This window comes from Ammospiza nelsoni, chromosome 6 (assembly GCF_027579445.1).
Source record: "Ammospiza nelsoni isolate bAmmNel1 chromosome 6, bAmmNel1.pri, whole genome shotgun sequence".
Lineage (NCBI taxonomy): Eukaryota > Metazoa > Chordata > Aves > Passeriformes > Passerellidae > Ammospiza > Ammospiza nelsoni.
Window position 1 is genome coordinate 32,293,875 of NC_080638.1, and position 17,697 is coordinate 32,311,571.

General features: G+C 36.4%; 1 protein-coding gene across 18 annotated transcripts in view; it reads right to left on the reverse strand.

The window, feature by feature from the left end:
* GPHN (gephyrin) overlaps positions 1-17,697 on the reverse strand; it is a 268,081-nt gene that overhangs the window by 94,835 nt on the left and 155,549 nt on the right. For 10 of the 18 annotated variants that reach the window (XM_059473598.1, XM_059473591.1, XM_059473597.1 and 7 more), the window contains 4 exons: positions 8,406-8,500; positions 6,245-6,311; positions 1,931-2,203; positions 557-664 (listed from right to left, as the gene is read on the reverse strand). In XM_059473598.1, coding sequence (XP_059329581.1) covers positions 557-664; positions 1,931-2,203; positions 6,245-6,311; positions 8,406-8,500 — 543 coding nt within the window. The remainder of the gene's footprint in view (positions 1-556; positions 665-1,930; positions 2,204-6,244; positions 6,312-8,405; positions 8,501-17,697) is intronic. The other 8 variants (XM_059473606.1, XM_059473604.1, XM_059473602.1 and 5 more) reach the window with 1 other exon arrangement.

Here is a 17,697-nt window from a genome sequence, read left to right on the forward strand (position 1 = left end):
ACCAAAACCTAGTAATTTATAACAAGTCCATTGCTTCCTGACTCCCAGAGTCTTCTGTTTTTGAGAAATTCTACTTCTACACAGGAAGCAAATATGAGACAGAAACTGTAAGTCGTGAAAGCAAACTATGAACACCCAGTGCAAATGCTGTATTATGTTGAGAAAAAAACTGAGAGAAAAGCAGCAAAACAAGACAAAGAGGAAAAAGGTATCATTTCATAGCTCTAAAGCAGTAATTTTAGGAAATTATTTTAATTATATTCAATCATTGAGTATATTAGATGATAAAACCAGTGACTAATGAGAAACATAGGCTTTATAGCAATTATTATATCTCAGCAGATAAATTATTCAAACTGACAACACGCATGACCTTTACCTTGTTTAGCCCTTTATCTTAAACAGATATTTTCTGTAACATGGGCTCTCAAAGATAGCACTGATGTGTCTTTGTTAGAAGAAATAAATAGCATTGTCTGTGCATACCTAGACTAGGAGGCAGGCAGAGCGTTTTTAGTTAGTGTTAGTGCAAAAGCCTCTTGGAAGTGTCTCTTACCAGTTCTCCTGCACTGCCTGCTGTGTGATGGCAATAACTGATGAGACCAGGGATGGGCTGTTGACCTTTAGCCATGATAACAGCTGGGCTGGGATAGGATGGATGCTTCTAATGCACAACACATAACAGCCATGAATACAGTGACAGGAAAACATGAAACTGTACAAGCAAATGACCAAAAATGAATGAGGTGAAAACAACTGTGATATCAAAATGCCAAGCTCATAAGAACACAGCCAGTTGAAATCTCAGGTTATTTCCTGCCTTTAAAAATGGCATATATTATTTATCTTTGCCTGCATAAAAAGAAATTAAACAATTTAAAATTTGCATAATAAAAACTGATACTTGCAAAAGATAATTACCTTAATTCATCCCTGCAAAGACATATGTAATCAGGATTTTCTGTATATTGGGAGATGATCTCCAGCTGCAGCTGTCTTAGAAATGTCAAGATGTCTCAGACCTGAATTCACATTTCTGGAGTTAGAATGTTGCTGCTTTGGTTTAGAAATTGTTTAATATAATTTTGAGTTACTTAGACTTTCAATTCTCATAATAGGAATTAAAACCACAACGTTTGGAGTAGATATGGAATAACGCAGTTTGGAAAAAACTGTTTCCAAACACACAGGGATACATTATCTTTCCATTCAAAAACTGAATCCATAATACTGAGGTAAATATTCATATATTGTTCAAATAGTACAAAAATTCTTGGGAAGATATTTAAAATTTGAATTCAAATTATTTACAAATTTCAAATTTTTTTTTTCTTCTTTTGCAGTCTCCAATTTGTTATTTTAGTTTGAGTAATACTGATCTATGATTATTGGTTAAAGCAAGGCTATAAAGACTTTATGATATTTAGTTTGTTGGCAGAATTTCACATCTTTTATGCAGACATGCACATTGGAATACAGTAATCAGGAGAGTTTCCTACTTAAATTATTACCTGTCTGTCATACTTTTACCAGTTTCCAGAAACTAAAATTTTAATTTCAAATTAGATATGGCTTGCAAAGTTTTGTTGTGATTCCTTAACATGCCGCCTACTGGACTTTGCATGTTCAGGCGTGTGAATACTTTGAATTATAAAAAGCCACTAAAACCAGTCTGTCACATCAGAATGGTATTATAAAACATATGTTAACACCAAGATAATAAATGATATTTCTCCCACTGGAATTTGAAATCACCTACCAAAACAGAATTCATATATTTTTATGAAGCTCTACTTCTACAAAATGTACCTGAAATAAATATGTTTGAGACCAAGACATAAATGTAGAGTCATAACATGCAAATGAACGGTGGTGGGAAGTGCCTGAGACAGAAACTGAAGGGTCTCCTAAGGAAAGAAGCCAGACTCACCTTAGCTGCAATGGCTGCTGCTGTTATATGTGAAGAAGAACTGTCCTCTGTTGAGGCAACTCCGCTATCCTTCTTCTCTTCCTCCTCTTCCTCACACTGCACTCCTTTGTCTTCTGTCTGTTTGTGAGGGCTGGTGGTTGGAGGAGGAGAAAGAGGAGGTGGTGGTGAAGGTAGATCTTCAAGCTCATCGTGTACCTCCTTCACTTTTACAATGGCATCCCGCAAAAGATCAATGGCGTGAGGTAGGGCTGGCAGTATAAACTGAAAGCATTCCTGGGCAGAACGAGAAGAGAAACCACCATGAAAAGCTACCTGCACCTGCAAACACGAGTTTACTCTTTCAATATATTTGGGATTTAAGCGCATCTTTTCACGTGATCAGAAATAAAACCTACCATGTCCTTATGCAACTGCTCTTAAAAGAAAAATGAACTCAGATCTGGTGACTATTCTATAAATTTTTGCTTTTTTTCATGCAAATACAGTAAATTGAACAACAGGGCTATTGCAATGAGCTAATACTGAAAACAAGAGTTACATTTCTGTGAATATGTAATACAGAAAACAGTTCACAGCAACTGGCAGAATGCTACAAAAATACAGAAGAAAAACATTAACTATATGCCTGCAGGGATATTAGTTTCAAATCCTTCCTATTATGCTCCCTTGCAATTAGAGAACAATTCATAAGGGTTTTCATAATTATACTTTTATATAATTATATCTTTTTTTTTATTCATGGACCTATTTTACATACTGGAAGAATGACAAACTACACTGATGTCATTGTAATGCCATGTAACTAAAAAAACAAAAAATTCATAAACAAGCTATTTTATAAACCTCTCCTTGTTCTATAATCTTACAAGCAATTAGAACGTTTATTTTATATGGGTGGAGAAAGCGAAACTGCAGGTGCTGTGCAATTGCTCTTGCTCCATAATGGGCATACACATAAGTACCATGTACAGCTACCTGTGCTGCTGAAATACCCTGGTGCTTCATCAGATCAAAGCAGCAACTCAGGACGGGATGTGCTGCAGCTGCCTGCTCTGATCAGGGTCAGGATGAAACTCAGGCTTCTTAAGGCTTATTCAGTAAAGTCTTGAAAAACAATCCAACATCAGAGACTCCACAACCCTTGTTGACAACATGCTTTAGTGCTTAATTACCCTCAAAGTGTTTGGGGTTTTTTTCAGTTTTGTTTTGCTTTTCCATTTCTTTTCTTTTTCATCTGGAAGCTACCTCATTCATTTTGTGACTATTGTCTCATTCCCCTGCCAGGCACCACAAGAAAGCTTTCTTATGTCATTTGAGGAGACTGCATACAAACATTTAAATATTGGAAAATGATACCAGGGTCACAAGAAATAATTGCCATGGCAATGCAGTCAGGAACACACAGGTTGACAGAGAAAGCTGGCAATACTCCTTTTGTTGCCCTTCAGTTATGTTTCAAGCATAGGAAAATTAAAAAAAAATGTATTCTGATATTTTAGATTATCCAGAAAATAAGTAATAATAATAAGTTCATAAATTGATAACGAAATAAATATTTTCAATAAATAAAAATAATGTAAACAAAATAACAAGCAAAGAATCCATCAGAAATTACTGGAATTTATATATCCCACTTTGTTAGTAGAACACAACTCACAAGCATTGCAAAGCTAAACAAGAGCACATCTTTCAGTTGCTTCTTCACGAGTAATGAATGACAAGTCAGACTACCGCATAGATTTATAAATTCTTTAAACATCCAAGTTGGTAGTGCAAACAGCTGGAGTAAACCAGATGAGTACAAATGCTGTATATAATCAATGTACGTTAAAACATATTTGTAAATATAATAAAGATGATGACTTATAATGTAACTGCAAACTGCAGAGTTATTGTGCCTTTACAGTATTAATTTTTAAATGTTTTAAAATAATGAAGCATACAACCATCATTACTTTAGCAAAGAAGCAGATCTCAAGTAAGTGAGAAAAAAGAACCATTTCTGACCTGACCAATAACTGTAATAATTGACTACTCAGAGAAGCATGTTCCCCACTCCAGCAGTGAAATAAAGCCTTGCTGGCTTCAGTGTTAATGCCCAGATTCCCAGTAAGTCCTCCAAAAGCTCATGTTACACATGAAACTCATTGTTTTAGGCAACTGTTATTACAATTATAAAATGTCAAAGACTTAATAAACATCTGGTCATTTCACACTTTTCCCTCTTCCATAACTTTAACTATATTTTGCAAGACTAAAAACAAGCCAAAAAAACCCCACAAAAATGGAAGATTTCTGCAGATCTGGATTCAATGGTATATGCCACACAAATGTTCTCTGGTGAAAACTGCATGTTTGGCATGTAGTCCATTTTTGAGGTGAAGCATTTACACTGCTGTCATTTTCCATTAATATTTTATTAAAGAAATATGTATACTGCTGCAAATTCATAGCTTTATATAAGCTTCTCATATGATCCTATTTATACAATGGAAAGGAAATTAGCAACTGGTAAAAGAGAAAAATGAGGGAAATTCCTGGTGACAATCTGTCCTTTTTGGTTCTTGGGATCCAGTCTTTTATTGGCCCATTTTCTCCACTCTTCATATTGAAAGTCTTTGCTCAAATCTGAGACTTTACAGAGGTCTCATACTAAAAGAAATCTCATACTAAAAGGACAGGACAGATCATCTTCATGACAAGAGCAAATAAAAATCAGTTTATTAGAAGCTTGCTTGTATGATGAAATCATAGGACTTTTTTCCAGTAGAATTACCTTTTTTAACTCTATATCAAACTACTCTTAAAATACTTATTAATTTTTTTTCATTTCTTTTTTTCATTCACTTTCTGCAATTTACCTATCTTTAAAGTCTGATTGCCTCAGGACAATGACAATTGCTTCTGTGGGTTAGGAGTGCTCCTGAACACAATAAAAACTATTAAAGATTGTAGGCTATTTTCATCTCTCTCCTAATTCAGCAAAAGAAGTATTTACTTGTGAAATAACCTTCTTACTGTTACATGGCTTCTTTATAATGGGGGGCCATTGCTATGTTAAATACAGGTACATAGATATGATTTCTCATGTGTAACTGGCTGAATTTCAGGAAAGTATACTCCCACCCCATCATCCTCCAATGCATCTTGTGTCTTTTGAAGGCTTTTAAATTTTCTTTAAGTCACTGTCTCACTAGATTTCCAGAAACGCTGTAAGGAATGGTAGAATCATAGGAGGGCTCACACCGAGTCCTTGAACTGAAACACATCCACAGTGCATCTGAAAACCTATGGTGGCTGCTTAAGACCATAGTATTCAAAACATCTCCTCTGCAACTTCCAGGTGACAGCCCATACAAATGTTGTTTTTGTATCTCCAGACAGAAGTCTAAGAAACAGGGACTTCAGAGCTGCTGCTAAACACATCAGTACTGTCTGCTCCGAGCCTGGGTACCACAGGTTCATCAGATGTGTACCAGGAACACATTTCTTAGAGGCCAGAGGTAAAGACATTTATTAACAAGGCCAGATGTAGTCAGAGTCTGGAAGAAATAGATTCTTGTGACTGATGGGGGACCTTCCTCAGCAGTCTTGTATCAGGTTGTACAGATCACTACTCAGCTTAGCAGTATTTCTGTGGAGAAGATTGTTTTTCTAGCAGCCAACTACAAAGAAATTAGTGAAAGATCTAGTCTTACTAACACACACAAATCCCTGCTGGAGTTTAATTCTCTTCCTCTCAGGTATAGAGTCAGACAGAAAGCATGGATAAAGACAAAAATTCTAACTTCTCCATCCAAACGGAAAAATGCAGGAAGAAAACAAACTTTATAAAGGGTGAAAAGTCTGATATACCCATATAGAAAAGATTAAAAAACATTCTCAAACATTATTTCCCTCTCTTCCCTCTTGCTGATCAAAACCACAAATGCTCCAGCAAGTTCTACCATATACTATGCATTCCTGTTCTGTATAAAAGTGAATGATTTCTTGGAAGCTGGAAACAACCCAGAGACAAGGTGCAGCTAATTAGAGAAAAAAGGGAAAGTGTAAGAGATCATCAGACTCTTCACTGCCCGCTCAAGAGGTTGCTCTCTTGCACTACATGTAAAGTTGTCCTGGTCACACACCACCTTCAATCAGAGTGGAGTGGGATGGTCCTTGGCTAAGAGTGACGGTGTGGTAACTTTACATGAACATGCATTTCCATTCACTTTTGTGAAATTTCTTATAGTGGACACTTTCTGCCATTTGAAACAAGGAGAAGTGCTCATCACAGTTCCTTCTTAGCAGATCAGTAAGAACGTTTCTTACCTGTGACCCTTTCTTGCTACCTGGAAGATTAATTATGAGAGTTTTCCCTCTGATTCCACAAACAGGCCTGAAATGAAAGAAACACAGACTGAAATTCTTGCAGGCAACTATCTCCACTATCAAAACAAAAGGAAAGCATTTAAGATAGATTCTATGATTTATCAGATTTCATAAACTTAATTTCCAATATATTTGCTGATTATGTTCTCATGAAAGAACTTGGGAGAAGCTGAGGTGATAAAGCATAAAACAAGAATGACAGGGTCTAACCTTAATTTGATAGTATAAACACTGGCTAGACTTCCATTTTTTTGAGATCTGTGTAGCTCCCTTAATTCTACTGTTTACTTGTGCCAATACATTATTTGATATAGTCCCTATCTGGTCATACACATGGTTCCTTTGCAGTATAATTGACCATGTCAAACACAATGTCCCTAGCCAGGTAAAAATACTAAGTTGTGCCTGTTGCATTAATTCAAATAGGTTCTTTCTATTTTAAGATTAAACACAAGAAAAGCAGAGAAAGAAGTTCAGGTGACAATTGTATTTATGCAATTCATATATAATTCTTCCTAATAGTTTCCCCTCTCCCTCAAGAAAAGGCAAAACCAACTGTCAAAGACAATCCACATTTTAGCTAAATATTAAAAAAAAAAAAAACAAACCAGAAACGAAATCACAGAATTTTGTGTTGAGGTTGTAAAGAGTGGCTTACAAAAGCCAAGGTGAAAATCCCAGGGCTGGGATATAAGGATAAGAAGAATGCAAAAGGACAAAACTAAATCATGAAGATATGGAAGTTAAAGTTTAGAGAAACTGTAGGACATTCCCTTTATTGAATTAAAACCTGAACTATAAGTGAAGACAGAACAGAAATTAAAATAATTTCCAGGTATGGCATTAGCAAAAATTTTGAGCTAAAGGACATGGCATGTTGGGTAGTCAAGTTCCCTAGATTTCTTCTTATACAAATACTCCCAGTGATTACTATCATTTATTGGTTGCATGGCATTTTTAGCAGGGTAACAAGTATTTCCATGACAGCTGGCACAATGCTCACAAGTAAATAGCACAGAGATCACTCTGTGCCACTAAATGAACTTTTGATATCACACTCAAACCAGCCTGAAGTGTTGTTTTCAAATGGCAGTTTGAGTATTGCCTGACTCCCAGCCTCTCTTTTCTCACATTGCCTTCTTTCACACTATGTACCCCCAGTTTAGAAAGAATTCCAAGCTGAGGAATCTCTACTGCAGCAGAGATGAGCCTGAATTAAAGAAATGTGTTCATTTACTCCTGTTGCAGTAGTCAAGCTTACAAACTCAATCCAGCAAATCCCATATGTGGGTTACAGTTTATGGCAGACTTAAAACAAAGGAAATAAGAACTGCCCACAGAGGGATAAAAATGGAATAATGGAATTGTGTTTGGCAGACAGCTCCTTTAGTAGTCATCTTATTGTCTCTTCTACTCTGCTTTAAATATTTTTGAGCGATATAAACTAAATGTCCAGTACAACCAACCAATAATCAAAAAAGGAATAAACCAGCAGCCTGAAACTCAAATTCCAGCTGCCAATAATCAGACCTAGTGGCTCAAGAGAGAAATGGAGCTGTCAAAAATTCTCAAGAGAGTGTGCAAAAGTAAAAGTGCTTAGGAACTGCATCGCTGGCAAAAGTATTGTGTTTGCTTTCAAGAAAACCACACAGATTGTGCATGCATTGCAGGGACTTTGAGAGATAAATTAACAGTATTCCTCCAGAGCTAGGGTAGTACAAGCTAGGGTAGTTTATATCAAAGGGATTATTTTTGCCAAAAAAACCATTTTAATACTTGATACACACAGAAAATTTCTTCACTCACCTAGAAATACAACAGTTCTAAAATGAAAAGGCAGCTATTTAAGAGTGTGCATCAATATTACAAATAACCTGGCACAGAAAACACAGGAGGATACAGTCTCTAACACAGACAACAAAGGGAATTTAATGAGACAGTGCAATTACCATTATTTGAATTTGGTCTCTTCTCTGAAGTTAAGACTTGTGGTCTTGATAACAATGATAGTCTTCAAGGATTTGTGCTCAGTCATTGGATAACAATAAGTAATTCTGCGGAAAGAGTTCACCTCCTCTTAATTTGAAGGAAGAAGCCTTACCTAGAGAGCATGCCCAGAGGTGTAACATTAAGTGATCCCATCAGCATTGCCAGGGCCATTCCCGGGGCTTCTCGCTCTATTACTTCTTTAGTGGCCTGCAATCAAAGATTAAATAGCGAACTGAGTGAACAAGTGGAAGGATGAGGCAAAAATGAAACCAGCTAAAAATTAAGTAGGAACATCTCCTCATCCAAGAAATGTTGTTACTAAATTCTCAACTGAAACATGCTATAGAGTTTTCTTTTGGTTGTGTAAAAGCAAGGAGTTGGGATGAAGGACTGTTAGCAGCACTGTGAAGATTCCTACAGAGAGTTATGAAAAGTCAGGACCCTATAAATATAAAAAGTGTTAATCAACACCACAGAAATAACAAGTCAGCCTCCAACAGAAAGGAAAAAGTATTTGAGAATAAGCAAAGAATAGAACTGCCTTATCTTCCTCATCAATCTTGTGCATTTTCCTGTTGAGATTTTCCCAGGCATGAGAAGGATGAATCAGTCTGCACAGAAGATAGAAAAAAAAATTGCAAAGGGAAGCCCATGTAGCAGGCAGGCAGGAAAATAGTCAAATGGTAATGATAATGGCCAGAGGCTGAGGCCTTCCCTTTTGATCATGTCAGCAAAACAGCAGTTCCACACAGGCTGGTGGCTTTTATTCATAAGCAGTCCATACACAGTGAGCATTGAAAAGTCTGGAAACAGTCTGAAAATTCTTGTCTTTTTATCCTTTTCCCAAACAGGGCATCAGATGGAAAATCATGCACAATCTTCTGTCCTTACTTCCTAACAGAAATTTTCTCAAATACACAATCTGTTCAGTCTCCCAACATCTAACTTAGGACACAACATTTAAAGACAGGTTACAGCCCCATCCTCTCTTCATTTCCCCCACAGTAGCTGCTGTTGAGTGGATCACATTGCTTCACACTGAAACAAGATTCTAACTTATTCAGCACAACTAAATTGATAGCAATAGTGATAAAACTGTGAAATCCATGGTGGAACATACAGCCAAACTACAATGCTTTGATGGTACAACTATCAAATCAGAAACAGAAAAGAACATCTTAAGTATAAGGACACATTGAATAAGCTGAATTTTATTTGCAGATTGATATAGAAAAAACCCAGGCAAATTATTTTGTGGGAAAGATTCAATTATAAATCACATACTTGTACTTTTGTAATCTCTTAGTTTCCAAATAGAAAACTAAAGCACTAGAGAAGGAAAATGACAGAATTAACCCAACAGCATCCCTTAAAGAAGGACGCTTGCATGTAAGGGTTCTTACATGAAGCAATAAATATAACAGAAAAAAAAATCCATCAAGAGTACAGACATTCAAATGGCCATATTCTCAGACATGATCACTAGCTTTTGACATTTTTAAAGGAATATCAGAATATTAATTAATTAGAAATTAATATCAGTATTAGAAGACATCACACAGTGCTGTCATGTAAACCTTTGAATGCTTTATTAATAAACAAACTTGTAATGTGCTCAGTTATGGGAAGCTGGAACTTTGGTTTATAAAAAACCAAGCAATTTTAATTTTGTAGCTGACACCACAGTCTCCTGTATTTCAAGCATAGCATGTTGGTTTTTGAATCTGCCATCCTCTACGCAGAAACAGAAAAGTCATATAAATACAACCCAGGGACTTTACACAGGGTAAATAAGAAGTGAGCTTGGAATGATGTAGACAAAAATAAAACTCCTCCATGGAGAGAGATTACCTTAAGATACCTTAAGATTTCATACCTGCTGAGGTATGAAATCATCAATTACATTAAAAATTATTAAGACATCCATAGACCTGATGATTTTTATAATATAGAAGATAAAGGCATTGCAATGGTGAAGAGATACTTTGCTGACCATGAAAAAGGTAAGTGAAACATGGAATTCTGAGTGTGCATACATAGCAAGTCAGTATCTATGCCTTTTCATTTCAGTTAATACCATGCTTCAAAGCTATTCAAAACTGTTTTTAAATATCAAGTGCATTTTGAGATTTATTTTCTGCCCTTGAGCACAGCGACACTTTGAAGATATCATTAGTTAAAATTCTAAGCAGGCTTCAAAGGTAGTACAAGATGCAAGACAGTCCATGAACAACGATCCTGCAGCTCAGGGATTCCTTCAATGAAATTCAAGTCCATTCTCCAACTTCACAAGAAAAATGACCTTCACAAAATGTCACTGCTAGCAGGCAATGTGATTATTAAAAATGTATAGACTAAGCAACAAAATCTGAAAGGGCATGAAGTCCAAGCAGCAGTACGATCCTCAACACAAGTTTCTAAAAATAGTTGTTTCAAAATATATATGCTTATGTTTATTACTGCAGATGGACCTCCACAAACAAGGAAATGTTTCCTGTTTTCATGTTTACAGGCTGACTGGACTGGATGGATGTAACCAAAAAAAGCTGCTGCTAAGCAAACCACTGTTACAGTGACATCTGCTCTTGAAATTAGCCACTGTATAGTCCACTTCTGGGATGTCCTTAAATAACATGACTTAACATGTGCCCTGAACAGGAGCTGAAATCACCATCATACCAAGAAGCAGACTCTAAATTTGCTGTATGTATATGAATGAAATCAGCAATGCTGCAATCTGTAACAACTTTTTGTTTCACCTAACAAGGTACCAAAGTCCTGGTGGTCAGGTTTTCTCATATTTTTTTCAGTATATTTTGCTTGAAGGAAGGGTGGAAGAGACATGTCAAATCTAGATTTTCATCTGTGTCCAGTTCAGGAGTTAACTGCTGGGTACCAACACCTGCCTCCATAGAAACTATTAAGGAATTAGTGACTCAGCACCATCACATTTTACCAGTACTCTAGCAAGGCTGAATTAATCTTGTTTCATGGGCAATTTTTTTGCTGGTGGTCTCACCATCAGCCAGCTGTTGCACGCTGCAGGGGGCCATAGTGTTGGCACAGGATGAATCACAAATCAAGGCTGTTGCCCTCGGCTCTCTTACAGCAGCAGTGATGACACTGTTGGGCAGACGCACGAAAAAATGATGTTTCATTCAGAGCTGTCACACTGATGTCTTAATCAGGACTGAAGCTTTACATTGATTCTTGAACCTGAGGCTGGTGACTCAGGTAGGTGGAAAACACTGGAGCAAAACTGCATAAAACACTAAAATAATACCAAAAAGTGTCCCCAGTTTCTGATGGACAAGTTGATAGTGCAAAGAAAACAGGTCCACATAGGAGGGAGGTGGAAGAGAGGGGTTCCACAGAAACAAAAGTACTTGAAAGTAAGAGCCAGAGCTCAGGAGAAAGACAAATGCACAAAGTCCAGCTTGGAGGTTGCAAAGAAAGGCAAGGTTTGTAGTTTAGACAGGACAACGGAATGTGGGAAGAAGGAATCTAAAGTAGAAAGGCAGAGTTGCTGGAAATCCAAGCAGTAGGATTCTCAGAAGGGGAGATATGAGAACAGTGTGAAGGCAAGTGAATGAAGTGAATGGGATGGAGAACAGCAAGGAGGTTAGAAACTGAGGATTTTTAAGTTTCCTTCAAACCCAAACCATTCTATGGTTTTACAAAGAAAGGCTGCCCAAGGCAGCTTTGACAGAAAATAGATGAGGGAAAAACTCAGGAGAAGCAAAATGGGAAGACAAGACATGACAGAAGTGTCAGGATGTGGGGTAGCCATGGAGAGAGACAATGGGATTGAAATAAAATGCTAGTTTCCACTTGAAAAAGGAGAAGTAGGGACAAACAATTTAATTATTTAGGATTTACTAAGAACATCTATGAAAGCAGTATTTCTTATATTTCATTGCTATATGAATAAATGAATTGATTTTAAAGCACATTTTTGATTGTTTACAAAGTGCCTTTTTATTGGAGTTAGGGCATTATGTTCCCAAACCAACTGGTATATTTTTAGATATCTTTGACGTAGTTGCGGTTGCTTAACAGATGGCTCACTGCCAATTGGTTTCACAGAGTTCTCTGCTGCTTCACTGCCTTTCTTTGCCTCCATATAAATTGTTAGTTCAGCTTCTAACCTGTGGAAACCCTCCCAGGCAGTTATTGGGGGATATACCTAATGCAGACTGATTTAATTGAAAGACCTAGGACTACTCTTCTGGAAATGTTCAGAAACTCCTTATCTTTGTCTTTCAGGTATTAAGCATAGCAAAAGTTGACCTCAATAGTAAGCAATGATCTGAGACATTTCATATACACTGCAGCTGGTTTTAGGCAGTAATATAGTTTTACTTCAACTAAAATGCAAATATGAGACTCAGAAATCATAATAAAGTCAATTAAATCGACAGAGACTGCTTCTGTGGAAAATATTATTTTTGTTGAATAAGTTAAAATCTATGACTCTGCATAGTATATAATAGAGCTATAAATGAAAATTAATGGACAAATTTGTGGATAATTTATATTTAACAGACTACAGAATTAGCATCAATAGGATTTAATTACCTATTTGAGCTTTCCACTGAAAGCTGAAATCTTGGAAGGGCTTTACCAAAGAAATACCTATATAACTTCTGCAACAGACTCACAGACCCCAGAAGAGCAAAGAAAAACTAGAGAGATAGATCAGTCAAATATGCAACAAAAGGGTTGGTCATGTCTGTCAACCAGTTGTTTAAGAAGTGTGCACTTTAGGAATAAAAATTGCATCTCTTAGCCTGGAGATAAGATGCCTTCTTCAAAGTTATTCAGAAATCCTCTGCTGGAGACAACACAGGTACCAGAAGTTTTTATTCACAAAGCAGCTATTTCAGCTTATTGTCTACTTTCCTACTCTTATTTGGCAGGAAGAAAACAGAGCTTACATGGAACTAGACTGATCAGAGCTTCTCACCAAAAAACCACTAATCTATTTCTTCTCCATGAACAATAAGATATACAGGTTTTAGCAGTTGGTTTCTTTCAATACATTGGAAAGTTTTTTGGATAAGGATTTTAACTCATCTCAGTTTGACCATTATGCTGTCTTTCCTTGAATTCTTCCTGTTCTTTGCCACCAATAACATGTATGGTGATATTTAGTCTTTTTTTATGGATAAGGCATGACAGGATTCGCACACTTCAATGTTTTCCAAAATTAAATTTCTTTGGCCAATTGCTCAGTTATCTTGACAAATGATCACAAATGCTAGTGCTGAAAAACAACCAAAATCAAGTAGGTTTATAAAAATATAATGCTAAAGTAAGGCTAAAGTGGTTGCTGTGTTTGGGCTCACAGGATGACTGGTGGTGACTAGGCAGACATGGGGCCAGTGCTGACCCTGATGCATGTGTTTGTTCCTCCTCATGCAGTGAGCCATGCCAGCTTTGCCAATTTTACTTTACTATGAGTTTAAGAAACTCATATGAGACTGGTAAGTCCTTGTTGGGAATTTTTGATGTTAAATGCAGCTATGTCTACACACACATGTCTATAGACACATACTAAGAGCACTCTCAGATTTTGTAGATTTTTTTTTTTACAGAAAGGAAAACAAAATATATCTAATCCTATTAGACATGCTTACCCTAGTGCCTTTCCCTCCTACCAGTGATAAGCTTGATACATACTTCTCTGCTAACTAACCCGATTCCATTTTCTTTTACCATTTCTTCTCCCAGCTCAAATCTACAAACATCCAAAGTTGAATGGATTCTGATTAATGTAGCCAGCTAAAACTGAACTCTACAAACTGGTGTATCTGCACACACTAATAACACATTTCCACTGACAATAATTCTGCGGCACAAGAATGCTGCTTGCCCTCTCAACACATCTGCAGTGATTCGGCTGCCACCCAGAACCTGAACATCACAGAATGACCCTACAAAATTTATTGGCGTGAGGAACAAAAATGTCACAGCAGTAACTACTGTTAGATTAAATACAGACTCTGTTTTCTCTATTTCTCCCAGTCATATCCATGACTCCCTCTGCCTGCAAACTGCCTCCTCTGAATTCTCTCACTCCTTCCACTGGGACCCACCATATCATTTACTGCAGCCTAATGCCAGTGGCAGGAGACCCAAGTGCCAGAAGCTGATTCAGCGTCTGCCTCCTTTATAGACCGGTATCAGAGAACGAGTCTGTCAGAACACTTCCACTGAGGAGATGGCCACAAAAAGCAAGTGGCAAACAGAGGTACCTCAATGATTTGTGCATGACCAAGCCATAAATATATTTAATTCCCAATAGCTGGATCCCAATAATAATTACTTTTATAAACAAATTATTATTAGTATCATTATCATCAAATAAAGTGTATATTAATTAATAAAAAATTAGCGTTCATTGTAGCTTTTCTTAAAAGTCCTTGTTTTCTTCAATTGAAATCAAACTCATTAAAATATTTACTTGATAACACTCAGTTTCTTTTTTACAAAGAAAAAAGCTTGCAAAACATTTGGGGGAAGATGCTTCACCTTTTATAAACTACAGAGAAGCTGAAAATTTAAATTAATATACTAGAAAAAACAACCTTGTGGAATTTGTAGATTATTCTTGCACTTCTGCAGATCTAGATCTAAATTTTTAGCTAAACCTGATTGCATATGATTTATATAAACTTCATAGATCAGTGATTTGCTTGCCCCATGTGACTGAAGTGTTAATGAAATTGATGTATCCAACCATGCACATTTTCTAAATATCACTTCTAATATATATTGTGGCAACAATACTTTTTTATTCCTGATCGCTAAACAAAGTTTTAAGATCTGAAATGTGTATAAAATATTTACACCATAAAAACTGATCTTAATTTTATGATACTGCCTATCCCCATATATTGTCATAAAGGCCCTAGGACAATCATTTGTAGTAGCTGCTAAACAAACAAGACACTAAATGCTTTTCTGCACTGTAAGGAATGCATTTTGGCTGTACAGAGTTGGACACATGCAGTACATTACAGCTGTCCAAAGGGGTGTGTTAGGCCAGTGTCAAAAGGCAGAGTATTTACAGTGGTGGGGACGTTAGGAGGAGCTTGGTAGAACAACAGCTGGAAAAAAGCCTGCCCTTTGTACAAAGGGGGGCCAGGTGTCTGCTTCCTTTTTCAGCCCTCTTTCTATGTGCAAATTGCTGTGCTTCCCACTGCAACTCCACTTTGTGCAAGAACAAATCCCTTTCTGTCCAGCAAAAGTAGTATAGTTGAAGGCATCCTGGTAACGACAATAAAACCATTCTGCTATTACAAAATTTCTGTTAAAATGTTACCTATTAATAATTACTATTATTTTAAGTTTTCCTTCAGTTATTTCAAACAGCTTTGTATTAATATAAGATAGGAAATCCAGCCCAACCTTTAAATAATTCTCTAAAATTTGAAAAGGAACAAAACATGAGAAGTCAAAGATTTATTATTCTCTGGAAAACAAACTCATGCAGCACAAATGAGAGAAATAAGCATGGGTATCTACACTATGCCAATAAGAATTCTACATGACTGAAATGACAACATAATGAGCTTTAACTAATGGAATAACAGCTAGGGAGCACTGTCTCATAAAAATATACCCTAGACAGTGTTTCTGGTTATGTGTACTATCTTCTACACTATATATCTATACCTAAGTGGAGTCAGGCTACAGCCAGCTTCATTTCAAAACTAGTGCCAAACCTAGATCCTTCTATATGGGAAGAGTGGGTGTATTTGTGGTTTGGGGAAGTATACTCAGCAATTAACCAGAAAAGAAGTAATAACCGGAAGTTTTAACTTGCAATTGCACTTCTATAAATAAATAATTTTGCAATGTTTTAGCTCAAGCACACTAGTTACTGAAAGTGAAATGTGAAACTCTTCTCTTTCGAGGATCTCGTCTGATGTTTCCTAACATTTGCTACCTTTTGCCAAGAACAAATATGGCATTCAAAACACTTGCACTTCTGAAACTTCAGTCAAATTCTTCCACCAATTAACTAGCTCCTCCAAACACTTTGAGATCTCAAATCTTCATGTTGAAGATTTATTAAAAACAACCCTTCCCAAAACCATCTTCTGCACTACAAATGGCAGACTAATGAGCAATAACTTTTCAGGATTACACCATAGCAACAGAAGAACTACAAAAGAATATCTTCTCTTAAGATTTTCTTACACAGTATCTTTACTCCCCAAGTAAATGACAAAGCATCTCTAATAACAGCAACTTTAAAGAACTATTTCCATAACTTAAAAATTCATAGAAATTATTCTTTTGTGACATCCACTTATGCAATTCATGTGTTCAAAGTCTGAGCAGTTGTCAGTTTTGGCACAAGCAAGTGACACTTTCATTAGAACTGAACAAGCAAACAGATTTTGAAAGCCAAAGTGACCTACTGTGCATTCTGTCAAATGATTTCCTATATAGGACTATTTTAACTTCTGGCACAAGTCACATCTTTTACCTCCAAGATTCTCATTGAACAATTGAAACAATTGCAGTTTCTCAAATTGTTTTGTTGAGACTGCTGTAGCACAGAGCACTAAAGTGGAAGACAGTAGAATTCCTAATCTATATTGAGTGAGGAATATTAAATATGTCAAGTTTACCTTTTCCTCTGGAATTGCATTATTTAATTAATGGCTTAGAGTAATAGGTAATAAAATATATATATTTTATAGTAGAATACATTTTCTCTGTTGCACTGTCCCTAAGATGTTTACCATGCACATTTCCAAAACAGCAGTTTTTTTCAGTTTTAGATAAAACATCTTTCATGCATTAGGTAAAACCAGTTGAATCATTTATTGACACTACTCAGCTGAGACAGAGCAACGCTTTCACATTATTACAACTTTGCACTGTATAGACAAATTCTGCCAGTTTACTTCCCAGCTGCAGAACTCAGTTTTGAAACCCTCAGGATTCCTATACCATACACAATTTTTCATTAATATAGATATAGCAACACAGGTATATAAGCACCTCCCCTCACATACTTTTCTGCTGTGCTTGAAGCAGTAGACCATGTTGTGCAGAAAAATCTTTTTGCTTTTTAATAAAATTCCCCACGTCCAAAGTTTTTCAACACACAGATTTTCACACTAGCAGTGTGAGTGGATCACTGAGAAAAGGTAGTAGCTTTTAAGAAACAACAAGGCAAAAGAGATTCTTCGATTGGCACAGTGAACATGTTATTTCTTGCTGTTACTCAAAATGTACCCAGGACTCCTGCACTGCATGTTAAGCATCTCACTACCACAGCAAATGTGCTCATACTAAGTGTACAGCAACTACTAACATCACACCTCTAGGCAGACAAACTCAAGTGAAAAATCAGACAGCATTTCTGTATAAATGATATGGAT